The 27,489-nt window shown below is 45.2% G+C and overlaps 2 protein-coding genes across 2 annotated transcripts; one reads left to right on the forward strand and one right to left on the reverse strand.

Annotated features, from left to right (window-relative positions):
- The first annotated feature begins 2,576 nt into the window (after window positions 1–2,576).
- Window positions 2,577–9,155, forward strand: TIPIN (TIMELESS interacting protein). The gene is made up of 8 exons (XM_032950994.2): window positions 2,577–2,698; window positions 4,976–5,105; window positions 5,932–6,028; window positions 6,130–6,205; window positions 6,313–6,435; window positions 6,549–6,621; window positions 7,328–7,579; window positions 8,370–9,155. Exons 2-8 carry the CDS (start codon window positions 5,021–5,023, stop codon window positions 8,621–8,623), a joined length of 960 nt encoding a protein of 319 aa, XP_032806885.1. The 5' UTR covers window positions 2,577–2,698; window positions 4,976–5,020; the 3' UTR covers window positions 8,624–9,155.
- Window positions 9,154–26,024, reverse strand: DIS3L (DIS3 like exosome 3'-5' exoribonuclease). The gene is made up of 18 exons (XM_032950980.2): window positions 25,284–26,024; window positions 24,268–24,421; window positions 21,054–21,182; window positions 20,259–20,394; window positions 19,782–19,955; window positions 18,922–19,000; window positions 18,333–18,521; window positions 17,614–17,783; window positions 17,015–17,176; window positions 16,211–16,458; window positions 15,733–15,825; window positions 14,744–14,936; window positions 14,278–14,624; window positions 13,516–13,670; window positions 12,457–12,626; window positions 11,729–11,874; window positions 10,686–10,860; window positions 9,154–9,722 (listed from the first exon to the last, which is right to left on the reverse strand). The coding sequence occupies exons 1-18, from the start codon at window positions 25,456–25,458 to the stop codon at window positions 9,366–9,368; spliced, it is 3,252 nt and encodes a 1,083-aa protein (XP_032806871.1). The 5' UTR covers window positions 25,459–26,024; the 3' UTR covers window positions 9,154–9,365.
- Window positions 26,025–27,489: the final 1,465 nt, after the last annotated feature.

A 27,489-nucleotide genomic window follows, 5' to 3' on the forward strand; every position in this document is an offset into this window, starting at 1 on the left:
GATGTGAAAAGATGCTTTTTGAGTCCTGTGAAAAATCCCTTCTGTGGACCATTTTCTAACAAATACTGGCGCACTTACTGCTCTGTGAGAATGCATGCATTGTCTTCAATCACGCTATTGGAATAAAAACGATTTGTTTTTAATCTCTTGGTTGAGCTAACATTTACATGGGAGTCCACAAAATAAAATAAAAAAGTGATAGCATGTAAAACTAAGTGGAAGTAATCTTGAAATATGCAGGTGGAGTGGTGGAATAGTGGTTAGTCTGCCTTGTAAACCCATTAACAAGATTTGAATTCCCTGCTACGGCTAAAATCAAGGGTGAGTGACATTTGAACCGCGGTCCCTGGGTTCCTCTTTCATCAGGACACACTGACCAGGGTGGTGAAGTATTTTCAAGCAACTCCCAGGATGTCTTGTGACCCCCCCCCCCATTTAATTATCTAAAACTTTACATTTTAAAAGTAGTTTATTTGAAACAGAAGTGATTATGCAAAGGAACAAAAATGTTAGGGGTCAATTAATTGGGGTTCACAAGACATCTGAACCACCTTGTATATTACTATATAAAATAATGACATAAGCAGATCAAGGTAAAATACAAGAGTTATAAAAACAAAGAATATCACTTCCTTGGGATGTGCCGTTAGTCTTCTTGTTATCTATAAAAACGTAAAACTCTTGCGTGCAGGATACAGTATTCCTCCAACTGCACGATTAAACTTTGTTTTTCATCACCGTAAATCTCAAGGGTTATTCTTTCAATGTCAGTACACGGCTGCGTTTGTTTGTTAACGTGCTTTATTTTGTCAATAAAAGTGATGGTTTAACGTGCAGAAAAACGGAGGATAATGCTCCGCTCATTGTTGGCGCAATGCATTGTGGACTCGCAAGAGGGCGATGCCCGGCCAGCTGTCGTCACGATCTAAGGCAATGTCCAAAGTAGTAATTAAAAGGGAAACAATAAAATAATAAACATATAAAACAATACAATACAATTCTCACGACGTTTCGACTGCGGCACGAGCAATCATCGTCAGGTGTGAAAACCACAGCAAGAAAATTAGAAAAAATGTGAAAAAATTGTGAAAAAAATCTTGCTGTGGTTTTCACACCTGATGATGATTGCTTGTGTTGCAGTCGAAACGTCGCGAGAATTGTATCGTTTTATATTGTTTTATTATTTTATTGTTTCCCTTCTACGGTGACTTTACCGAAAGAACCAAGACTATGAATCCCTGCAAGTCACGAAAGCTTTAAATCAAAATTTAGTAATTAAAAGTTACATTTCTATTTCTTTAATGCCTAAAATATGTTGGAAGCGTTTTAAAAGCAACTGTTCCTGGAAATATGAACACCGGTATACGTCAAATTATAAAATAAATGGGAAACGTTTCTAATTTTGGCCTTTATTTTGAGGACTTAACCGCTGATATTTAACCACGTTCGGAGGCAGTTAAGCCGAGAGATGGCAGCAATAGCTGAAGCACCACTGTTTCAGTTTCTTTATGTTGGTAGAGCCCTGTGAGCCATTCGGCTCTTGAATCGGGTGCAACCACAACAAACAAAACAAAAACACGAACAAGAACAACATCCTAAAGTGACTTTGTGTGACTGTGCAAACAGCAAATCCATGGAAAAAAACCCAGCAAAATATTCCTGAAAAAAGCGCCGTACACCACCAGCGCTGTGTGCAACAAATCCCAGTGGGATGCAAGTCAAACAACAACCACAAGAAAACTTAGATTAAGGCCATCAGTCTAACTGGGTACTACAATAAACAAAAACATAGCCAAACCAAAAAAACGTTTTCGAAATCACCGAAAAATAAAGCCACAATTGCAACGTAACAGTGATCACAGGGACTGTGACCGGATTTTCACGTAGGTAAAATGAAATAAAACAAAAGAAAACAATTAAATCACGACGTTTCGGAGGCAACACAAGTCGCCTTCTTCAGGTCACGTAAGTAAAGTCACCTACGTGACTTTACCGAATAAAACCAAAGAGTATAAAGCTCTTCTCCTAGGATCACTTTACACTAAAGGACTGTGGTAACTTTATCCGTTTGAATTAATAATTAATGCAGTCACACTGTACGGATGTTTATTTGCCTTAATGAATTAACTTTATGGACAACTTATGACAATTTTGACTCGAGTTGTTTCATGTAACCGAGTTCTTGTTTGTGGATATTTGAGGTTGTATAGCCGTAATTCCCCTCAGACTTTACGTTCATGAACTCTTATGTAATTCCGCCCTCTACAGCCCACATGTGGCGATGTGGAATCGACATCCATCTTTTCAATCGGTTAGCGATTCAAATACCGTATATATTCTTGGTTCTTTCGGTAAAGTCACGTAGAAGGGAAACAATAAAATAATAGAAATATAAAACAATAAAATAATAGAAATATAAAACAATAAAATACTGTATATAGTTTAAAAAAATCGATTCCCTCAGCTCGACACCATGCAATCTAAATCGACTATTTGGAATCTATGACGACACGTGGAATCGATTCGCCTCCATGAAATCGGAAATAACTTGCGGGTTCCCGCCAAAACCACCGCCCAATAGGATTGCGCGTTTCTAACTCGGTGATGACGTCACAATCCGCTGATTGGCTAAGGCCCATGGTGTCATACTGGAGGTTTTACCTTCTGTGGTGATTTTAACATCCAATGAAGGCGTAAGGTAAGCACACGGTTGCTCTGTTATTTATTCAACAATGTTACATATTTTATTGAAAATTGATTTCAAAATATCAATGTATTGAACCACCCTAAACTCTAAGGCGTTGATTCGGTAAAAATAATCAAAGACTGTATTGTGAGGTAAATAGACGCAGTGTGTGTCTGAATAAAGATCCATATTTTATTCTCAAGTTGCGTTAATGTTTAATTGCATTCGAGTTCACTGTTTGAAGTAGGTCTAATGCCCTAACGAGCGTGGTACAAATGTTGTATTCATATAGCAGCCCCGACTCTTTCCATGCGGCGAACCACTGTTGGTTTATTACCAACGTAGTACCGTACGCAGGGAAATTATTTTATCCACCCCACCGTGATTGTGAGCTCGGTATATTTTAGCCGCCTCGCCGAAGTTTGACTGGCGCGTTGCTTTCACTCGTGACCCCAACTGCAGTACATGCGAATGCGGGGGCTGTGTGTTCTTGGAAGTGTAGTAATAATTATTACAGTATACTGCTTTTATAATGCATAAAGAATTCAATTTGTAAGTTGTCTTTTGGTCTCGCATGTTTTAGTTTGCTTGCCCTCTCCCCCTCCCCGGTGTTATCCAAATTGTGCTATCAGCGTCGTGTCATAGAACGAACAATCCATTTCGAAATTTCTCATACCAATGCCAACTACTCCTTGTAGCGAACCGGCCCGCGCAAGCGGAGAGCGTAGAACTACTTCTGAGATCGCTTCAAGTGAACTCTGATGCACAGCAGGGGTCAGCACTCTCCAACTTGCCCTGCCGTCGAGAGCAATGCGGTTTGCTTGACAATCAGAGCAATGTTTACAAGATTCAAAGCTGGATTTTGGTTAAAGTCACAATCTGATTTAAATTTGTGATTGGCTTTTTTTGTACAGCCATTGGTGACCGAGCTGAGACGATCAACTCGGTTACACACGCCCGATCCACTTCTGCACATGTTAATCTTACAATTATATCAGTATAATCCTGCTTTCATTTGAAGGTAGTCTAGAAAACCTAGCTAAAACTAGGTAACCCAATTTGTCTAAATGCTCGTTTAAACAAGAATTATCTTGGACTTTAATGAAGCCGGCTTCATTGAAACTCCCATCATAGTTCGAATTCTAAACAGTAATTTATTCCCACAAACATCTCCACTATAAACCTAATTCGATCACTTTATTCACTGATTACAAGCGCTTGTATTGGTTATACAGTATACATGTGGTATACTGTATAACCAATACTGGCCGTTTTGCGCCTTGGGTTGCAGTAGCCGATGTGTCTGATTTGAAACTAGAAGTACGTCTTTTTACAGTTACATTTCATCACTGGGTGCTTAAAAGTATGCAGCCACGGGTCCGATTAGTCATTATGATAAAATATAAGAACCGCGTACACAGCACTATGGGGTGGTTCAATAAATCTTGCTTACTTATGGATAAAACAGCATGCATGGTTCAGTTGATAGACCACTGCACTCCTAATCTCGGGGTCAGCCATTCACCTTTGGTCAGGGCCACCTCAGTGCATCATATCTCTCAAGTAGATACAAATAAGCACTTCTTTGTGGGGAGTCATCCCATTACTTGTTGCGAATAGGCTCTGCCTTAAAACTGGAATTTCTACCACCGCCTCAACAGTCATATAAACACTTACAATATAAAATGCATGAAATATATTTGGTGCATCAAAATAATGCACAAAACGTATCTCGCGTGAAATTAGGTGCAATTTTTTGTACAAATTATAAATTGTGCTCACATATTAATGTTACTAATACAAAACTGGGTGGTGCAAAACTAGTAATTATATGATCTGTGTTCGTTTTGATTGGTTGAAAGGTTACAGCTTAAGATAGGTTTTGCCTGTGGGATTAAGTCAGAGTACCAGGAGAAAGTCTACCATGCATAAAATTAGGATACAAGTCGCCGGTCCTCGCACATGCGGTCACAAACCCTCTTTTTCTCATGGCTTCCCTTGGTCACCTAGTGGCCCAGTGGATTTGGGGGTCTCACTAATATATGTAATCCTACAACCCATGCCTCCAATGCGCTAGATTTACAGGCATGCATCACCATGGGTTTTAACCCATTTTCATCACCACCGTGACCTTGCCCTGCACATTACCGAGATTACTCTTGAAAATTAGACTCCTGGTCTCACCTGGTTAAACAAAATAAACTATATTCAGTGCTGCCACGTATAACCAACCCTTTGCTTGAGCACTGAAATACATGCTATCAGCCCCGTGACTGTCTTAATCCACAGAGCTGAGTCACCAAAGCAGGAACTCCTCACCCACCTCACGTCGTCATGGAACTGTTTGACGATTCGGACGAGGATCGGGTCCGTGCGCCTCCCGAAGACAGGGACCCTGATCGGCGGGAAAACTTTGGAGGTCTGAGACTCAGCAGAGGCCAATGAGCACCAACGTTCATTATTCAACAAAGTATTTTGAGTGCAATTTCATCTATTGGTGAAGGGAAATCTACACTTGGTTGGGTTGCCCTGTATTGGTAGGGCCAATGTAAAAAAGTAATGACATGGTCATGCCACTCGGTTTAATGTCCCGCCACCAAATTTTGAATTGTACCCTTCATCATGAACTGATGAAGTTCATATACCCTTCACACTCTCATGGTATCTGTTACACACCACTACTTATGAAGTAGTGAATTCGCTTTTAGTCACAACTTGTGACTGCTGCTCTTGTAGAGGCAGTTTCTTGATGTTCTAGCATTTGAACACTTGTTAATTTTATATTTTGATTTAAAGCTTTCGTGACTGCAGTAATTCATATTCTTAGCTCTTTCGGTAAAGTCACGTTGAAGGGAAACAATAAAATAATAAATATATATAAAACAATATAAAATATATATTGATTCCCTTCAACGTGACTTTACCGAAAGAGCTAAGAATACTTGTTAATGTTGATTTGCAAGTAGATGTTTCTGGTTACAGGGTGCAATTATGGGAAATCATTCTAAAATAGGATTGCAGAAACTCAATTTTATGAAATTACATTGATTGAACTCAAGTGCACTACAACTGAAGTAGTCTTGAAAGTGTTCTTGTAAAATGTAGCCTTGGGCGCCTTGTTTCCCTCAAGATGCAGTTTGATAACATCTAAAAATAATTATGCGGATTAGACATTTCAAACAATATATAGCTTGATGGTACTCTTCTGTTCAGTTGTATGTCCTGAAGTTTGTCTTGTCATTCAGATGAGGCGGAGCTTCAGACCCACTCTCAAGCCGAAGGCAAGCCAGTACCTGTTAAGAAAATCGTGAAAAGGCCTCGGCTCAAACTAGATGCCCAGCGGTGAGTACAAGATGCTGTATTTTAGATTTTTCAGTTTTAGGAAAACAATGCATTTAAACGTATGAGCTAGAGAAACGTTATTAATAATACATTTTCCTTAGACTATCATCAGAGAGGGGTCTCCCTGCCTTGAGAAAAACATTTGAAAATGTAAAGTTTAAAGGTAAAGGGCATGAGGTAAGCTTATTTTTATTACTTATGATTTAATATTTATTTTTTATTGTCATTTAAATTAATGAATTGATGCATCGTGACATGCCTTCATAATTCTGGGTATGCTGCAGGTGGAAGACCTGAAATTAATCATGAAAAACATGGAGCACTGGGCTCACCGCCTCTTCCCCAAGATGCAGTTTGATGACATCATCGACAAAATGGAGGTCCTGGGGTCGAAACGAGAGGTGCAGGTGCGGAAAAGATGTTTTAAATTTTTTACATGTATTTTGCCGTCTTGAAATGTATTTAAATTTCACATCTATTGTACGAAGTTTGGTCTTATTTTGTGGCCTGTCATTTGCAGAACTGCCTCAAGAAGATCCGGTTAGATATTCCAGTGTTTGATGAAGACTACAGGACAATTGACCATGATAATGGTAACCAGCCAATGTCTTTTGTTTGTAAATATTTACAGTTATATCTAAAGTTGCAATTTGCTTTGCATTAAGTGAATTACAGTGAAGACAATGATACACTCGGACAGTTATATTGTAATCGTTGCCCGCGATGGTTTCTGCACCATTCTCTATTGTATAAAACAGTTGCTTACCCAAATTTGTACTAATCTTGTTGCTGCGGCCACTAGTGCGCAACTGGGATTGTAGTTGCTAATCTGCTCAGAGTTCATGCGATACCCAAGGTTGGGTACTCTGTAGTTTAGACCATTGTCCATGAAACATCCATTTCAACAGTTTTCATTTGTTCAAGAGAACTTCATCACTATGTAACTTACAACAAGATGCAAAAGGTATTCATAGTAAATGTACTGCCAGTGAAAATTACCAGCGACGATTACCGTTGTGCAGTAGTGCACAACATATGGCCTAGAGGCCCACGAGGAAGTTGAAGCTGTGTGCCCCTGCCTTGGTGTATCATGGCTTTCGGGGCATATTTAAACATTGACCATGAAGCTATGAAGGAAGCAATGGAGAGGTGTGGTAGCATCAATGGAATTCGCTTTGATATTTTGAATTTGAGCACTTTGTCAGTGACCTTTTTAAAAACCATAGTGTAACCTAATACAACCTAAGTAACCTGAAGGCGAGACCCGAAATAAACAAATCATTGTTTTGTGATCTGCAGACGACGCAGAACGGGAAAGGCTCAACAACAGTTTGGACGGCAGTGGGCAGCCAATTTTCTCGGTTGGCACACCGAGAACTGCGCCCATGAGCAGCAACACTCCAGCACCCATGAGCAGCACTCCAGCACCACAGCTCACCGATGAGCAGCGCGAAAGGATCGATCGGAACCGTCGCCTCGCCATGGAGCGTCGCATCGCCAAGCTGCAGAGTGCAGATGTGCCGATCACATCCTCACAGTCGCAGGAAAAAGGTAAATCGGTTCTTTGAGTGTCTTATGGAAGATGAACAAATCCCAATGCTCGGTTCTGCAAACATTTGACTTGTCGTAGTCCATAAACCAGAAAATTTTCCACCAGTTATATACTAGAAAAACTATGCTATTCTCTTAAATAACTCATGCCATTTGGGGGCAATACTCAAATCCATACACATAGACCAGCGATGTCGTTTCCTGTGCTAGTATATACACAATACTTCATAGCCCATTTTGTTAGGATCTGCCAGATCTACAAATCTCAAATTCTGGATTATAGGCACATGCCACTACATCTGGAAAAAAGTGCTCTCCTGTATAATGGGAATGTAACTCATTTACATAGAAAATGTGATTTTTTTAAAAAAAGTACCAGAACCAGACCCAGTTAACCCACAAAATAGATAAGCAGACAATATGCCAAACGTTATAGCCAAGGACCCTCTTAAAGAGAAGGTAATGTCTGGCAGTCCATCAGACTCAAAATTGGTCTGGAGTTTGCCTGCAGTGAATCCATGCTGCTGAAATTATTCGCTTTCAGAAGGCTGTGGGACTGATGGGTTGTAATTTTTGTTGGACTGAGATGATGCTGGCATTGCCTGCTTGTGTTTTGTGCTTGTATTTTCTATGATGCTAATTATTATTCTCAGTTAACCCACTGGTTAGCTGGTGTACTTATTTTGGTTTACTTTACAGATATTAGGTTAATAATTCATCAGAGCAGTAAATTTTTAATGTTGCGTGTATTTGTGAAGTTATTCTCCCGCATATTTGTCTTTCTGTTCAGAATCTCCGAGCTTGCAAGATGAAAGGGATGAAAGGGATCAAAGTGTAACGGATGAAAAAGAATGCGGCGATGACGTCGTTTTAGCAGCCACTCAGGATACGGACATGGAGTGGATCGATGCGGATTTTGCTGTTCCACAAACGGCTGAAGTAGCACAAGACCTCTGCACCGACGAACTTGTGACCCAAAACCTTGTAGCAGAAGGGGCACCTGCTGAGGATGGTAGTGAAACCCAACCAAAGGATCAACCTTAACAGCACCGAAGTTAGAGAGTAGTCAGGCAGGAGTTGTGTAATTTCTTTGTGAACAGCGTACTTGTGTTATGTTGTGGCATCATGAACAGTTCATCAACGAAATCAGTTGCAATATCAGCCTGTTCCAACTGTAATGGCCACAGCACAAGCTGCTCACGCCAAATAAATGAGGAATTTTATGTTCATCTTCTTTTATGTTCATTCTACGATCTATGTGGTAGGCAGGATTTGGTTGGTGCGCAACAGTACATTTCACATTTGGAGGTTAAACCTGCCAAACATAACTTCTTGCAGGAGGCAGATTCTTGACTTTGTTAATTGTAATGGCATACAGGGCTTAGGACTATAAAACAGGTTTGGCTGTAATATTGTAATTAGAATGAAAAGGCTGTGCTGTGTTGATGACCCCCATCGCATAAAAAAAACAGTACTGCACTTTGTTTGATGCTTTTGAGGTTCAGTTTTGTGTAGCAATGTGTTTTGAAACGTACATTTGAAATTTCCAATAAAAGTCAACATTTTACAAAATGAACCAATGTACATTTTTTAATGAAAATCACACGCCATTACAAAACTTAATTTAATAACAAAATGTGCAAAAAAATGTTTTAAATTACTGTACACATTTTACTAACAATTTACCCTTTCATGTTAAATTGCCCCCCTTTTATCGATTTCACTCAACAGAGAGCGAAAGCAATTTCACGTTTCCTAAAAACGTTTTTATCCATGGTGGCGGATGTCAGGCGGTGGTAGCATCCATCAGAGCCAGCTCTCTGATGTCCTCAAGGATATCGTAGAGGCATCCTTTGCTCTGGCTGAACTCGGACTCCCAGAGAAGGGAACGTCCTGTCTTGGGTGTCACAACCTTTGACCCCTCCTCGGCTCTCTGCCTCACCTCCCGCACCATGTCCGCCCGGGCATTCCTGGGCATGCTGCTGTCCTGCTGCCCTTCTGCCACAGCAGCGTTGGTCGATGCGGATGCTGCTTCCGACATTTTATCCCGAGGCCGATGCTGCTCCATTCGTGTCACCATTCGTGTCACCTCCAGCCGGATTGTGTCCGCGTGTGCTCGTCGTGACTGCACGTAAATCCGTACCTGCCCAGGAGGTGCGTACAAAAGGTGATGTGAAGTCAATGACATATTTACATCTTGAAGGTGATTTTTGCCACTTACAGACATTGGCAGTTGTTGCCAAGAATTGGATGACATGGAATATTGGCCAACACGTGACCCTCGGCAAGACCCTGAGTGTCCCCATGCTGAAAATTACTTTAGTGTTGCATTCCACATTTTTATGGAGGGGACCGCTCTCTTCGGAGGATAACCATTTGATTTTCTTAATAGTAATGATGGACTAAGTAATATTCTACCAGGATTTAAACGCACAACCTTCAGATTGCAAATGAGCACTCGGTTAATAGGACCACCTGGTGATGCAATGTAGTTGACTGTAAAACGTGTCGATGTGCATTTCCACCCAGGTTAAGACGTCAATAGTAACCAATTCAGAAAAACATTAAATTCAGAATACATCATCGTCACAGGACATTTACCATTAACAAATTATTTTCGATCATAAGTTGCAGTGTGGCAGTGAGAAATTACTTGCTCAGTTTGTTCAATGCTGTGTTATCTTTTCCTCAATGACTTTTATATCATATTCTTGGTTCTTACGGTAAAGTCACGTAGAAGGGAAACAAAATAATAAAAAGATAAAACAATAAAATTATCACGACGTTTCGACTGCAACACAAGCAATCATCAGGTGTGAAAACCACGGCAAGAAAAATTTGAAAAAAGTGGCGGTTTTGAAATTTTTCTTGCAGTGATTTTAACACCTGATGATGATTGCTTGTGTTGCAGTGGAAACGTCGTGAGAATGTTATTGTTTAATATTTTTTATTATTTAATTGTTTCCCTTCTACGTGGTGACTTTACCGAAAGAACCAAGAATATGAATCCCTGCAGTCACGAAAGCTTTAAATCAAGACGTTTAGATCCTTGTAATTTGTTTGCACTACAATGTTGGTTATAAAAAAGGGGAGAGGTTTGCTCTACCATGAGGTGGTCAAACAGGCGGACGGTGAGGCTGCGCCCCACGCTCGGCTGTGTCGTGATGTGATTCTTCCCCCTCGTGATGCAGCCAGGAACAAATTCGCAGACGTCGTCCGTGCCTACGCTGACCACGAGCCCATCTTTGTTCTTGAGATAAGCTGCTCCTTTTAAACCGTATCTGTCGAGGGGGAGAGGGTGAGGGGAGAAGCAAATTAAGAATGCAGTCAATCATTGCCCATCGCCACATTGATGACGAGTACTAGGTTAGTGGTTACATGCAACTCACAATCAGAAAGTCTCAAGCTCAAATATCAGCTGGGAAGCGAGAGCCAATCTTTAATCCGAGGTCAGTGAAATGAGTATCAATTTGTGGGATGTTAACAGTGAGGATGTAAAGATTTGGGTCCCTGTTAGCTTCATGTAATTTTTCACTCATGTTACAGTATATTCTTACGGCCCTTGTCAATCCTAACTTATTAATAAGCGATAAGAGATTCTTACCAAATGTGATGCTTGTATTATGAGCTTAATAATCTTTTGGTTGATGCATTATTACTTGCAATCATTGGGCATTCCATAGAGAATTATCCTCTCAATTAAATTTAGCAATCTAGCATTGGCTCAGAGGCACCAACAGAGGATGATGACCACCCCGTGCTCAATCAAACATGGAGACACTATCAAATTGACTTTTGAGAATTACATTTTTGAAATGTCGTTTGCGAGATCATCATCTGTGACCTCTGGCAATGGGAAGAGAATAAAAGTTATTTTGGGTTAATCAGGGAAATATAAATGTATCGTTAACCCACCACCACCCAACACAGCCCATCAGTAAGGTTTGTCACGTAAACAAAACATGCCAATTAGTTACTACAACATTTACAATTTTGAGTACTGTGACGTTTCGCTGGTAATTACAACCAGCTTCATCGGGCGAATTGTGCCGGAATATTTACGCGATTAACCCAAAATAACTTTTATTATGTATAATATTGGTCGCGAAAGCCTACTACATTTTAAATGGGAAGAGAAGTTCCGGTTACCGTGGCACATGGACGAGAACGCCGTCGGCACGAAGCGAGTAAACGATGCCGTCCTCGACGCAGCGATCATCTTGCTCGGGGTCCTTGTCGCGGAAAAACAGGCTCTGGAAGAGCTCAATGGACTCCTTCTGAACCTGCTGGGCAGCCTGTGAAAACGAGAGACCACACGACCAGCTGTTTAGCGCCTCATGGCCAGTCCACCTACGCAAGCTACAAAGGCGAACAATTTAGGCCACCTAACATCAATAAGTAATGAGTCTTAGCATATCCCGAGGGTGGCCGCGTTATTAACGTACAGCTAATGAGTGGAGAGTCAAAAAATGGAGCTGTTCTCATAAGGAGATTAGGGAGGTGATGTGCCTTTGTCCTGTAAGTGCAGCTGCTGCTCGATGCAAACTGAACCAGTTGAAACCCTTTCATTCATTCATCTTTATGAAATAGATGACGGTTTAAAAAAAAAGTATATTTTCACTACAAATACCTGCAACTACAATCCTGCCACAAGTTTTACTCCCATTACATATAACTTACTGACGCAGCAATTTGCATTCAAGGTAATCCCTAAAACATGAATTACCCATTTAAAACAAGACAAGTGTGGCCAGCTGCCAAGTTACTTTCAAACCCAAATGCACACGCCCAAGATTTAGTTGGGCGTCGGCAGGAATCCGCTGTACTCGGGCCCTTCCGTGCCACGCAATGCTGCGGCGGCTTAAGTTTTCGCTCACCCTGTTCCTCTCGTTGATGTGCTCGCACAGCTCCTGCAGCTCGGTGTTGAGCGGTGTGGTTTCCGGCGCCCCCTTGGCCTCCAGCACGGCCAGCAGCTGCCGGTGAACCATCACGTCGGCGTAGCGCCGGATTGGCGACGTGAAATGCGTGTAGTGGTCTAGCGCGAGGCCTGCATAGCGCCACGGTGAGCACAGGACGACGAGGTAAGAAGCCGAGAAGGATCGAGCTCGATTTGGTTTCATAATCATCCAGTGCTGGTTAAAGACCCCCCCCCCCCAAGTCGTCACCATCGTGATCTCGCAATGTCACAGTCCATCTTGCTTCTGCACACGAGCTAATCTCATTGCGTCTTCTCTATGGGTGACATCCTATCGGGCGTCTTCCCTCCTTTGGCATCTAGATACAGTTGTGTCTGCAGAATTTGGTGTCTGCTTGAGCGACTGGTGGCTGAAGAACTTACCAGTCACAGTACATACCCCACAACTATTTTTTTTCTGGCAACCATTCAATTCAGAGATTAAGTGTACCATTTTCTCTGTAAAGTGTCTGCTGAAGCTGCTGTGACATAATTTTATCGAGTAGAAAATTGTTTCTAAAATTGAGTCGTGACCTCTATGGGCAGATTGTAATGGCATCAATATTCAACAAAATGACCATTTAATTAAATTGCCCGCAGCAGAGTGGTTTCGCAAAAAGTTAAAAGTATTAGTGAAAGGTGTTACAGTTCAGTTCAGAGATCCTGGAGCAGATGAAAGTCACGGCATATGTCGCAATTGTTAAAATTACATGCAAGGAAACTGTAAAGCAAAATAACTGGTTTCCCAGGCCTTGCTGACTGAACTTCTTTTATTAGGGGGTGATGAAAATTAAGTGGGCTTGTGCAGGACACGTCATGTAGTTCGCTAGACGGATTACAACATCGCAAGGCTGTGAGAGATAGTGAATGCTTGGGGAGGCCTTCATCCAGCAGTGGATTGATCATGGCTGAGATTTTGTTCACGATGATGATGATGATTTTGTTCACGATGATGAAAGAGGGTCTTAGCTTGTGATCATACCGTAGTGGTAGTGCTGGTCGGCGGGCAGGGAGCCAGTGGAGAAGTATAGTGCGTTGGACATGGCGTGGACCGCCATTGAGCGCAGCATCTTGTTAATGAGCGGGTCGTTGGGATCCACGGCGTTGTCGAGAGACTCTGCCAGCGCCTTGTTGGAGCTGAAGCCAAAATAATTTAAAAAATTATGTAATATTTTCAAGAGTGATGAAGCTTAAATTCAGTCTTTTACATGTTAAATGTCCTTGCCATGATTCTTGCTGCAGCCGTGTAACAGTACAACTACATTTTATATTTATATAGCATCCAATTACCATCACATCTCAAGATGCTGTAGATAAACTGTGGGCATATTTACCACAAATAGGTGGTTATAGGCAGAGAAACGTAGAAAGAGTGAGGAATTTGGCAGCACTGATGTCTGGGGGATGGAATCTCCAGACTCCCTGGGAGAATAAGCATCCTCCCACTTGGCAAAGGTTGACTGGGGTTTTAATATTTGGCTAGACAATACTGAAGTCAGAAACGTAACTGACATGTCCATCTCACAGACACAATGAGTTATTGGTGTAAGAATGTTGTACTTATAGTAATTCCAAGGGGCCATTGTCTTAAGTCCATATCGATTTGATACACACCGTCATATGAGTACTTAGCGAAACGAATCATGCTCTTGGATCCTGACAATTCATCCGATGGCAAGGGGCCTGAATTGTCACCCACGTTTAGCAGCAGCAGCAGCAGTAGCAGCGACGTGCGACGACTCGCCTCGTGTCGATGTGGAAGCCCATCGCGGCAGCACACGCCTTCAGCTCCTCGAAGAACTCGTGGCGCGGAGGCGGGTGATGGCGCAGCAGAGCGCGGCCGGGCAGCGCTTGCGCCACGCGGCGAGCCACCCAATGGTTGGCGGCGATCATGCACTCGGCCACGGTCTCGTGCACCTCGAGCGGCTGCTGCGGCACGAGGTCGGCGATGGAGTCGCGCGACTCGCTCATCTGCACGCGCACCTCCACGCTCTCCAGCTCCAGGCCTCCCTCCTCTGTGCGGCGGGCGCGCATGGCCCGTGCCACGTCCGTCAGACGGCCCAGGGCCCACACCAGCTCGCGCAGCCGCTCCTGGAGGTGGGGGGGGGGGGGAACCGCAGGGTGTTTACTTAGACGTATTAATCACGGGGCCCGAGCGGACCGCTACATCGGACCTAGAGCGTGGGGAATGAGGGGGGCGCGGCGGGCACCTGTCGCGTTCCGTCGTCGAAAGCGTCGAGCTCGGGGATGGTGACCCCCTGGGCGGCCGCGCCCCCGTCGAGCAGGGCCTGCGCCGTCTCGTAGCTCAGCTTGTAGGACGAGCGGATGACGGTGCGGCCGTACCACACGCGCTTCACCTCGTACGTGTCTCCGTCAAGCTCCCACCGCACGCTCACCGCATACCTGCAAAAACACGACGTCGCCGTGTGATACCTCGGTGGATTGTGTTGAGGCTAAAAACTTTCCGACTTTTCTATTTTTCTCTGTCTCTATGAAGTGTTTCCATTTGTACTTTTCTCTGCCCTATATCAGTCTAACCCTGACTCGAACTCCTTCGAAGACAACAAAAAAAAACTCCTTAATATTATAGTGATGTGCTTGTCTCCATATTTGACTTGGTCACATTTAGATACTTTAAATGTTTAAATTGTACATAAACAGGGGAGTATCTGTTCACCATCATTAATCCAGGTAACCCTTGCAGAAGAGGCAATATTTTTCTGGTCTATATTTCATCTCCTGGTTAATTAGAAGATACTAGTCATCAGCCATGATCAATCCACTTCTGGATGAAGTAGATTTGTTACCTTGCCAAAATAAAGAAACAATTTGGTCAATGATCCAGTGGGCCTTTGGGATCAATGTTAGGGCATGCAATGAGTTAATGGTGCACATCACTCACAGAGATTCAGTGAATTGCCACGACTTGGGAGCCGCAATTAGATTCAAGAATCGATTTTTTATCCAATGTTCACCGGCTAATCTACACTGATTCTAGTTTGATTCTATCTCACTCGTACCACCAGCCTAAAAGTAACGGCACGTGTTAATTGTGGCTATGAGTACGATTCTTGTCTATTAAATGTTTTTTATTTTCCATAGTGCCTCCCAGTTCTGTCACGCAAACAAGACAATTCACTTCACCGGGCTCGCACACGGCTGAACGAGACACCATCTGTTACCATTTGGCGGCTCTTACCTGTCGACGCCGCCCAGCAGCGAGCACAGGTTGCCACTGAGGACTGAGGGCAGCATGTCGAAGCGACGGTCAGCCAAGTAGTATGTGGTGGCCCTGCAAGCAACAAGACAACGCCGGCATTGCCTTTTACACCGTCAACTTCTAAAGCCCCTTAGAGAAAGACGCAGATACACACCCCTGCTGGGTGTCCTGGGCTCATAGTGCCCCCGTGTAATGAAGGACCCCAAAATTAATCTCTTTATGAAAGCTCCACTGCTGCTGCGTGAAGCAGGCCGCAGCAGAAATAACTAAAAGTTTAGCTGGCTGGCGATAACTGCATCTGTTGCCCCCAGAAACTCGTTAGATGAGATATTTTGTTTGGCTTGGATCTTCCTTTAAAAGCCTTCTCTAGTGTGATCTTCTCTGCGTTGGTGAAATGGACGTGTCGGTGCGTACGCGCTCACGGGGGTGGGGTGATGGTGGGAGGGGCGTATGTTACCGCGCGCGGGCCTCGAGATCCGTGTGCGAGTGGGGCCGCAGGAAGTGCGTGACGTCTGCGATGTGCACACCAAGCTCCAGGTTCCCCCCAGCGACTGTTTTCACGGAGAGTGCGTCGTCCACATCTTCACAGCCCGGCGGGTCCACGCTGAAAATGAGGTGCGAGGAGCGCAGGTCGCAACGACGCGCCACCTCCTCGCCGTCCATCCGCCACGGCGTCTCTGGCGAGTCCACTGGCATCTCTCGCAGCTGCAGAGGAAGAATGGGACCACGGCAGAACGGGGTGAAAAAGTCCTTGGGCAGTATCGCTTGTTCGTCTTGCCATATCATCAGCCACGGTTTATCCACTGCTTGATGGTGGTATTTCTGCCGTATTCACCAGCATCAGCTGATGACACAGCGACTGCTGTGTCCAAATGGGGCAGTGGCAGAACCAGGTGAATGAGGTGTGGAGCTGTATCACTTGTTCGTCTTTCCACGTTACCATCATCATTCGTGATCTATTCAGAGCTGGATAAAGGCTTAATTTAATGACTCCATCTCCGTGGGAGACATTCTCAGAACATGCCAAATAAATAACAGTCATGCTTTTAATTGAATTGGAATATGACATAATTCAGTGTTCTTTATTGCAAGCCTTGCAGGCCACTGGCGGCACCTGGTGGCTTTTAGTGCGGCCCCCCACGATACACAGATGTGGAAACACCCCCTTGCAGGCTGTGTGGCAGCCCTCATACTGATGTCTTATGGGCGAAAGTGCCCCAATCTCTTAGCCCCCAGCTCTTCGATGGCTGAGCAGCCTCACCTGAGCTTCGGAGAAGGGCAGCACGGAGATGGCGTTTTCCACCAGGAGGGCGGCCACCTCCGTCTCGAGCTCTCCGGCGCGGCCCAGCACGCGCACAAAGTGCCCGTTCGGGTACTGGGACGTTGCCTCCCACGAATCTATGCGTACTACCACGCGGTAGTCCTGCGTGAAAAATGGCAGAGGCGGCGAGCCAGCACCGGCACGCAGGTGTCACTTAAACAGGCGAAAGGAGAGGCACAAACGAGCGTTGAGCCAGTCTGCTCAACATATCGATGCAGAACATTGTTATTTGTACAAGAGAGCGGTCAAAATGTTATAAACGTAGGCAACACACTACCGTGTTTCAATTTGTACAGATGGAAAGTCATCAGTCATTGGCAGAGAAGAGCAAGGTCTTCATTATAATATTTTTTTCCCGAGAAAGCCTCACTAAGTCTCAAAATGTTTTCAGAATTATTCTGCATTAAAATTTGGGCCAATATTATTCACGAGTCTTAATTCTGGACTTTTTACACCAAGTATACATATGTAATGGCCTCAAATTCAGGTCTCCAGCCGATCGATGAACAGCCCAACGCTTGCACCACAAGGCAACTCACCTGTAGCGCCTGTGACTGGTTGGTGCTGATGCGGATCTTGGGCACACGGAAATCCCAGGGCACGACGAGGACTTTCTGGGACTTGGCGCTCTGCCCCATCATTTCATCCACAGAGGGAAAGGTGGCCACGTAGTCCCTCCAGTTCCTCTGCAGAATGCCCACCACCCGCCCTGTGATCAGCAGCGTCAGATCAGAATCAGAATATTAAATTGATACTGGAAGAATCAAATGAGCTATAAAGCTCTTTTTCACAGATGTCCAGAAGATACCAAGGAAGGTGACAGTTTCCTGGGCTTTTAGGCCTCAAAACAATAGGATGCACGAAGTCTTTATTTTTGGTGGAGGCGTTTCCCCGCTTAAATGTCAATAGAAGTAACTGCAGCATGGTGATGAGAACATGACAACAGCAAGCCAGAAAACAGGCCGCAAATGCGACTGGCAGCAGCCTATTTTGAAAGTTGTGCTTATCATTAAATTGCAGTTTTTAAAAAAGCTGAATAGATCTGCTCAGGAATGTGTATGCATGAGAATAATTGAGGCTTGAAAACCAAGAAGCCAATGTAAAATGGGTAGGGATATGCATTTTCAGTTAAATGCTAACTGGGTACATCATCATATTCAGGGTCTACTGTTTTCTGCAAACGGCAATTAAATCAGGTAGTGGTGAATGATGGACATGGCGGTGGCAGCGGTTATGATGATTATGTTAATGCACCGACCGGTGGGCATGGGCTCAGTTTTCGGTGCCGCCTCCTCCTCGGCACGCTCGTCCGTGCCGTCGCCCCCACTCAGCCCTGTGGCGCGACCGTGCCACTCGGCACGCGGCAGAAGCTCCACAACCACCATGTCCCCGTGCACCGCGCGGTTACGCGCCTTCACGCCCGGCACCAGCACGTCGCTTTGCAACTCTGCCGAGAGAGCGCCGATTTTGAAGACGAGTTCTTAACACGAAGCACAATATGAATATAAAGTGGGGGCAAAAGTGAAGCGGTTACCGCACTGCCCTATGAACCTGGTGACCTTAAGTTTGATCGATGGCAACAGTGAACATCATTAGCGAGTAGCCCTCTGATGAGTCTTCGGGTTGTACCGTGTGTTGTTCTGAATGAAACATCGGACACCATTCCAAACAACATGATGCATCCCGAAAACACAGCAGAGGCCTATATAGCACAAGCTCCAAAACCTACTTGGCAGTATCAATAGCGTGGGATGTGTAAACCAGTCAGTGCTGGACACCCTGACATTCATCAACCTGAACTGACAAAGCGTAGTTAACTGTGGTCAAACAACCCTCCTGCATCTCACCTGCCTGTTTGGAGTCGCTGACCTGACACCGTACAAACGCCTCCAGCTGAGCCCGGTGCTTGTTCACGCTTAGGATTCCCTGCACGCACGGACGCGCCAGGTTCAATACATTTTTACTTAGGCTCATCATAGCACATGCTTCCATCAGAGCATGACTTCCCATCACCACCTACAAAGTCCGTTTTGAAAATACATTCAAACTCAAGACATAAAAAAGGTATACATCATATTGCTCAAGGTATGTATGGATCGACGAAGCCTCAAATATGTACCTGGTGCCATACATCAACATCAGCATTGGGGAAATAATGGTGGCTGGTGCTGGCCAAAGCATCCCCTCTTGCACTGTGCTGGCCTTAATAGGTGCTCGCTAACAGCGCTTGCCCCAACAAACTGTATAGGCTACATGGGGGATCTTTGCCTTATGGCATAGTCAGTGTCTTAACTGATAAAGTAAAGCTTTTTAGATCTGATTACTAATTAGATGTCATATTTGCTTTTGCCATCTGATCACTAATAATCTATTTTATTTTTGCATAGTGGTTGTTGATTACACTTTCTTTATACATTTGCAACCAATTCCTGTTACAAACATTTCAAATTAACGTTTATACCTAACTGCGTTTGTCCACCAGTGGCATAGCTACAAAGTGTTCACGTAGTGCAACTGAACTGAGTCCCACGAGCCAGAGTGGCTCTATGTTCCTAGCTACAACGAGGGTGGGAATTTGGACAGGGGGCCCCAATTAATTCCTTGCACCAGGGCCCATGCGAACCATGCTACGCCACCACTGTTTAACCAGCACTAAATAACTGGCTCTTGGAAGGGGACATGAGAGGGTGATCGATGTTCGTCTTGCCTTAATGTAGCGGCTGGACTTGATGCCGGCCTCCAGCACTTCCTGGGACAAGTGTTCGGGAAATTCTCGCTTGCTGGACAAGCCCTGACTCTTGCTTTCTTGCAGCATTTGGTGTATGGATGCATACAGCTCGTGTGCCATCTGGACGTCTGGCCAAAAGTTCTGCAAGTAATCCTGGAAGCGCAAGCATGCATTCGGGGCTCCGTCAGTGACAAGCGCGAGTCTCTAACAACCTGGGTGTGCTGACTTGTAAGCTGAAGCCAAGAAGATACATTTGTACATTATCTTAAAAAAAGAACTCAACATATTTTCAAAGAAGTACATTGTTACATTTGTAATTTAAACTCAACCCACTGTCATGTGAGCTTGTGCACCACTGCCAATGCAATATCACCAAATAATTTAACCAAATGGTAGTTTATTAAAACAGACTTTAAAAAAACAATGACACTGTCAAGCGCAAGAACAAGGATTTACCAGGAAAAGCATCACAAAAACGCCAGGCGTGGCAGCTCCGTATCGGCGCACATCTTCGGGGTCTTCTGTTAACATGACAATGGGGATCTGTCCGACGAGGTGATCGTAGTACCAAACAGCTGCCTGGTAGACGGATCTGAATAACGACGCACACGGCAGATTTAAATGTGAGGGCATTGAACGTGTTCTGCTGTAATATAAATAAATATTATTCCATAAACTCTTGACTTGAGTAACACTGTGACTCTGCAAATCATCATCCTTCAGTGGCCAATAAAGTGAGTACCACTTTGTGGGAAACCAAGTGGTTATCCTATGGATAGATTATTCCCTACCATATGAATGTGAACTCTCCTCCAGTGGCTTAGGGCCACCCAGGGAGCGTGTTTGATTATGTTAATACCTTGGCTATTTACCCTATTGTTGATGTGACATCCACACGAACTTTCCAAAATTCACATGAAAGGAAACTTGTACCTACACTGGACATCCGACTTTTCATTCCATCATTTATGTTTTATTATCCCACTGTACTGTGTGTAGGTGTACAATGCAAGCCTTGCTTGAATTGAATTGCCATATCAGCTCACCTCATGACAAAAACTTGTTTCAGCACCATCAGCCTGTGCCTACACAACTTAACCCTTGTCATGTTACTCCCAAACACAACTTTGCAAGCTTCAAATAAAATACCAATGAATACCCCTTTAACCCAAGCAGTTGGACCAAAGTTGCTCCAGGGATTAATTATTTGTTTGGGGGTAAATAAAGTGTGTGTTTGACTGTGTGAGTCACCTTGTTTTCCAAGCTTCAGGAGTCTCTCCGGGCTCCCGGGCACAGTAGGCAAACCTCTGGAACTCGTTGGCAAACATCACGCACTCCTTTCGCATGTCCTTCAGCAAGCTCCTCAGTCTGTTGTAGTGCCTAAAAACAAATGAAAACGCATTTCTACACACTCTTGAAACGGATGCAACAGGGCACGTAACAACAAATCCGCAGACAACCTGCTGGATCTCCTCTCTGTTTCAAAGAACAAATTTGACCTCAGATCTTCGCTCATTTACCAGCTTCACATTCCCTATTGCCGTACAAAAACTGGAGGAAGGGCCTTTGCTATTGATGCCCCCAGGGTCTGGAATGCTATTGCCAATAAACTGCAACTTGAATCGCTACCAATGGGATCTTCTTTCAAAACTGCTCTAGAGGAGTTGTACACCCCTAGCTGCCACTACTATTCATTGGCGTAAAATAAAATACAATGTTTCGCTCCGGATGACGCTGCAAAGTATTATCTGTATTTTGATTTAGCGTGCTGATCTTAAAGGTACCTAGCCAGTCTCTAGACCATAATCCCATAGAAAATCTGTGGAGGGAGCTGAAGGTTCGAGTTGCCAAACGTCAGCCTCTAAACCTTAATGACTTGGAGAAGATCTGCAAAGAGGAGTGGGACAAAATCCCTCCTGAGATGTGTGCAAACCTGGTGGCCAACTACAAGAAACGTCTGACCTCTGTGATTGCCAACAAGGGTTTTGCCACCAAGTACTAAGTCATGTTTTGCAGAGGGGTCAAATACTTATTTCCCTCATTAAAATGCAAATCAATTTATAACATTTTTTTTCTGGATTTTTTTGTTGTTATTCTGTCTCTCACTGTTCAAATAAATCTACCATTAAAATTATAGACTGATCATTTCTTTGTCAGTGGGCAAACGTACAAAATCAGCAGGGGATCAAATACTTTTTTCCCTCACTGTAGTCACTTTAAGATGTTTTTCTTGTTCGTGTTTTTGTTTTTTTGTTTGTTGTGGTTGCACCCGATTCAAGAGCTGAATGGCTCACAAGGGCTATACCAAAATAAATCAACTGAAACTGAAAAAACTGTACTGTGCTATGCTTCAACGTCTATGCCACCTGCCTTCATTAACCTACATTGGCCAATGTGGTAAAGTATGGTCCAGTAACTCACACGGTGTCGGGAGGCCCTAATCCAGCAGTGGACTAACATATGGACTGTACGTGTACATGTAACTGCATACTGTAGATTAAAATTGATTCTTGAGCTCACAATATCAATATTATTTTTATGCTTCACCACAATGTAAATAAAATAATCGATAATTAAATTGCAACACGTCGTCGAATTGTTGAGGGTGAATTGTTACACCCCCTACAGTTGATTAAGAATTTGTTGAATTTAACTCTACTTTCCTTCCTGTAGCCCCAAATCTTTCCCTCCCTTCTAAAAGTAACTTAAACTAATCCCTCTTTGCCAAGCTCCCAAGAACATCATGTCCCCCTCTTTACATGGCGTCTGTAGATCTGGTGACATTTAGATGCTATAAATCCAAATAATATTGCTTCCATCGACGATCTGGTTAAGTCACAGAGTGATATTTTTGCAATTTTACTGGCTTTATCCCTTGGCAGTGTTTAAAAAAAAGTAACTGCTCTTTAAGCTCCTTGTGTAGACAACTGGCAGACAGGAACATCACGGGGAATAATTGCACGATGGTTGAATGTTGCAATGCACACATGAGAACATCTAATTAATTTGCCCTAATTTCACGCAACAGGTGGCTAAAGAGCCGTGCATCACACCCACAAAAAGCATGCCGAACTATCTGCACACCGATTCCTGATTGTCTTAATTGACATGTGATTTAACCAAGCCCCCACGATAAACAAGCTACAGCCCCACCTCCGCCCACAACAGAGCAGAATCGAGCTCAAGAGATCATCACAGCCAATGAATGCACTTAATGCCACACCACATTTACTTCCCTCCTACTACCTAAGGGTTCTCACCAATGCAGAGCACCGAACCACATCCATTTGCTCTCTTTGAACCACCTAGGTGAGCATTTTCAAACTCAATTCCTTGAAATGAACCGAGGAACGTCTTTTCGCATTGACCATTTTATCTGCTGATTTAAAGCTTTCGTGACTGCAGTAATTCATATGCTTAGCTCTTTCGGTAAAGTCACGTTGAAGGGAAAGAGCTGAGAATATGAATATACATTTTATCTTCGTTAATATTTTTAATTGAAGGCGTTTTTAAAACACGCTCCATGTGACGTATAGCGAACTCCTTTTAAGTCAAGGAGACCTTGTGTGTTTACGTGTGGCCCCATGTGACAAGGTACCAATAAAATATAATGAAATGCTATCTATGCTTAACGAGGAACATGCAAGTGCGGCTTGTAACGATTTAATTTGTATTTGAAACCGAGGTACGTTCGTAAGCTCGGAAAAACTCTACTGCGGTGCGAAAATTTTGTTTCGAAAACCCCGACCTTAATTCGTTTGCGTGCAGCGATCCAAAGGGTACCGGAGAGCCCCTCAAACATACAGACATGCCTTTTGGCAATGTCCAGACGTTAAGTTTTTTTTTTTTCAAATTATCAATTTGCTACTTGCACCACATTCACAAAACGAGCATCCCACCCTAATTAGAAATGTCCCTGTTGGGGTTGAAACCTCAAGGCCTTTCCAGGGAGGCAAATCTAGTATTCCAAATGTTCAATGTCATGGCAAAATGCACCATTATAGCCAATTGGAAAGAGCACGGCTCCCCCCAACACTGCAGAAATGGGCCAATAAATTGTCAAAAAAATTGCTGCTCTAGAGCATCTAAGTGCCACACTAAGGGGCAGGGAGGACGCTTACCACCAAGCATAGAACCCCTTAACTCCCTCTCCTCCAGTGGGCATTGAATCTTAAAAAGCAATCATTAGGGCATTTAGGCACCACCCCCCCTTTTTTTCTTATCCTCCGAGAGTATCAGAGCTTAGGAAGACACCAGGGGGTTGCAGAGTTTATTGAAACATGCGGTTTAGGTAGGTTTCCATTGCACTGTAATCCGTCATGTGTTTGTGCTGGTGTCAACCCCCTTTAATATCCTCTCTGGTATTTCCCTCAATTGTTTTGTCAATAAAGTAATTTTGGGGGGGGAAAAAACCCCATAACGGACAGTGCAAAAGAGTTGGTGCGCGTGGTTCCACCCCCATTACCTGCGGCCCTTGGCGTGCTGCAGGGCATTGCAGGAGGTCTGCGTGAACACGAGGCCCTGCAGCTCGGGTAGCTCCAGAATCTCCAGGAATTCCTGCACCACGGTGCAGCCTGGTACCAGGTAATGGGTGAGGTTAGCACCCAGCAGCTTGGGCCCTGCAAATCCAGGGTGGGGGTCAGGGGTGTCGGGGAGGGACAGTTTTGGGGAGTGAAGCGGACTCCCAAGGGAAGGGGGTAGCAGGCGTAGAATTGAGATAATCGTTAACGAAACGCTGTCGAATGTGAAGACCTCGAAGTTGCTTTCGGTGGAAAATAAATGAATCCTATTAAACGTGTGCGCTTGGTGTAATATTTGATTTTGTGATCATAACTTGCCAACTTCATTATTCTGAAAGTGTCCTTGTACTGCGTTGCAGGCATGATCACCCAGTTATGATCCAGGGGGGGACCCCATCACTAGGCCCCAATTGGAACCAAGACTCTGCTCTGGGACGTGGGAGGACTCCAGTGTGATACAGATCAAAACTCCAAAGGGACCCTGATCAGTCCTCGGACCCTGGGTGTGATCTTTCACACTTGTCGTTCATGTGGCCCCAGTGTGCCCAGGTGCAGCGGCTCAAGGGGGACACACTGCAAAGTCATCAGCCCAAGACAATTCGGGGAAGCCGGTCGGTTTGAAGTGCTTGTGTGCAACATCAGCCAGGGGTTCTGTCACTCCAGTTTGGGCGCCCAAGGCAATCAGTGCTGAGCGCCCAGGACCCCTGAAGCAACCAACGTTCAGAAGCACCGGGACTTCAGTTGTGCGGCACGGGGCCTCGATGTGACCCAAGGGGGACCCCCCCCTCAGTATATGACCCTGCATGGGATCCCAGAACCTTACTTTGTTGTCTGATTAACACGGTTGGCTACGTACGGTGCGAAAGAAGTTAAACATAACACACTTTGGCCTTTGAGACCATATCCATGTATATGGGGGGGGGGGCGATGTAAGGATCTCAGGGGAACCCAGGGCACGCACCGCGGTCACATTGGGCCAGGCAGAGGGCGCTTGAACAGGCCACGTCCTGCCGCAGGTAAAGCTCCCTGCGGACTCTCACTCCGTGTCCACGCTGAGAACGGAGGTGCAGAACCTTCTCCGTTCTCGTGGTGGCCTCCTGGGGGTCACGACACTGAGGGGGGACCGGCTCCAGCATGACCACCGACGAGGGACAATAATAACACAGCCGCAGGGACGACTACAAACGGCGGACGGAGATAGCTCGAAAGATATTACGGGTGGCTGTCAAGAGACAAACACAAGCAGAGACGCACACTCACAAGCGCACAATCAGACACAACCACGGGGCTATCAACACAACCACGGGGCTATCAACACAACCACCGACACCACCACGGGGCTACCGACACAATCAGACACAACCACGGGGCTACCGACACAACCACCGACACAACCACCGACACCACCACCGACACAATCAGACACAACCACGGGGCTACCGACACAGCCACCGACACAACCACGGGGCTACCGACACAGCCACCGACACAGCTACCAACACAACCACGGGGCTACCGACACAATCAGACACAACCACGGGGCTACCGACACAACCACCGACACAGCTACCAACACAACCACGGGGCTACCGACACAATCAGACACAATCACCGACACCACCACGAGGCTATCAACACAACCACCGCACGCGCCGCGTCCTGGCGGCCATAGGCGCGCGGCTCGGTCGCAAGTAAGTGACGTCACTGCCGTCACGGAGAGGGGAGGGCTCGGGGTGTGGGGGGGCGGGGTGTGGGGGGGCGGGGTGTGGGGGGTGGGGGCTCGGGGGGTGGGGGGGCGGGAGACGCGGGGGGTAGGGACGCGGGGGGTGGGGGGGCGGGGTGTGGGGGCTCGGGGTGTGGGGGGGCGGGGGACGCGGGGGGTAGGGACGCGGGGGGTGGGGGGGCTCGGGGTGTGAGGGCGGGAGGGGGCTCGGGGTGATGGGGGGCGGGGGACGCGGGGGGTGGGGGCTTGGGGTGTGGGGGCTCTGGGTGTGGGGGCGGGGGACGCGGGGGGTGGCGACCCGTGGCCCAAGCTCCTCCTCGTCGTCAAGGCGACCAGGCGGCTTTGTAGTCCGAAGCTTCTGCTAGCAGCAGCAGCAGCACGTGAGGACGTTGTTCACGATAACCACGGGGGCGACGGCAACAACAACAACTCGACACGCTCGTCAATGAACACCGCTCTGGATGGAGACCAACGGGGCCCTCCGTGGCACTCGAGCCCGTGGCCTCTCTTACAATGCGACAGAGCCATTCCTGGACCGAGGTGGCATCATTTGGCGCGGTGCCCGTGACCATCGTCTGGTCTAGTAACTCTTCAGGAAATTCACGAAGAAAAAGTAAACACGGACAGCATCGTTAAACACACAGCAACAGCAGCAGCTCCCTTGCCTACGAAACCATTATCAGCAGAATTGGAGGTTTAATCAGTTTCGCTTTAAAAAAATATATTTAAGGCCCCGTCCATAAATGACGTCACGCGATTTTTGACGATTTTTAACTCCCCCCCCCCCCTCGTCACACGGCGTCACAACAGTCAGACCCCCCCCTCAATTATGACGTCACAAAGCTCTGCCCCCCCCTCCAAAACGATATTTCCATTTTGAAAATAAAAGATGCTTCAAATCGCTTTAAACTATTGTCATTGTAGTGCGTATTTAATGTGGCGCTGCACTCTGATGTTGTAGGAGTGTTGTTATAACAATTAGTGTTGTTATGACAATTCTAGATTTTTTATTTAAAGCTTTCGTGACTGCAGTGCAGGGATTCATATCTTAGTTCTTTCGGTAAAGTCACGTAGAAGGGAAACAATACATTTATTATATTTATTATTTTATTATTATTTTATTGTTTCCCTTCTACGTGACTTTACCGAAATAACCAAGAATATAATTCTATATTTATTGAAAGTTGCGCATTTTGATGTGACGTCACATTTCTCAACCCCCCCCCCTCCTCGTCACACATCGCCACAAATGTCTGACCCCCCCCCCCCCTGTAGGTGCGTGACGTCATTTATGGACGGCCCTTAATTTCTACACATACTGCGACACGAACATGAACATGGTTCCTGATGGCACGGGCCCCCACGCGTGCTCACTGCGGGGATCGGGGGCCGCGGTGTCCCGAGTGGTGAGCGCAGCGCAAATTTTCGATCTCCAGGCGCGACA

The sequence above is a fragment of the Petromyzon marinus genome, chromosome 1 (genome assembly GCF_048934315.1).
Source record: "Petromyzon marinus isolate PM22_M1 ecotype Great Lakes invasive population chromosome 1, UKy_Petmar_22M1.pri1.0, whole genome shotgun sequence".
NCBI lineage: Eukaryota > Metazoa > Chordata > Hyperoartia > Petromyzontiformes > Petromyzontidae > Petromyzon > Petromyzon marinus.

Coding starts and splice junctions, on each gene's coding strand:
- TIPIN (XM_032950994.2), top strand. CDS start 5,021: ATGGAACTGTTTGACGATTCGGACGAGGATCGGGTCCGTGCGCCTCCC. Junction 6,436..6,548: donor GGTCGAAACGAGAGGTGCAG/GTGCGGAAAAGA, acceptor TGTCATTTGCAG/AACTGCCTCAAGAAGATCCG. Junction 7,580..8,369: donor CTCACAGTCGCAGGAAAAAG/GTAAATCGGTTC, acceptor CTTTCTGTTCAG/AATCTCCGAGCTTGCAAGAT.
- DIS3L (XM_032950980.2), bottom strand. CDS start 25,458: ATGCTGGAGCCGGTCCCCCCTCAGTGTCGTGACCCCCAGGAGGCCACC. Junction 12,627..13,515: donor CGACCAGCACTACCACTACG/GTATGATCACAA, acceptor GGCGCTATGCAG/GCCTCGCGCTAGACCACTAC. Junction 9,723..10,685: donor GCCTGTTTGACCACCTCATG/GTAGAGCAAACC, acceptor CCTCCTGGGCAG/GTACGGATTTACGTGCAGTC.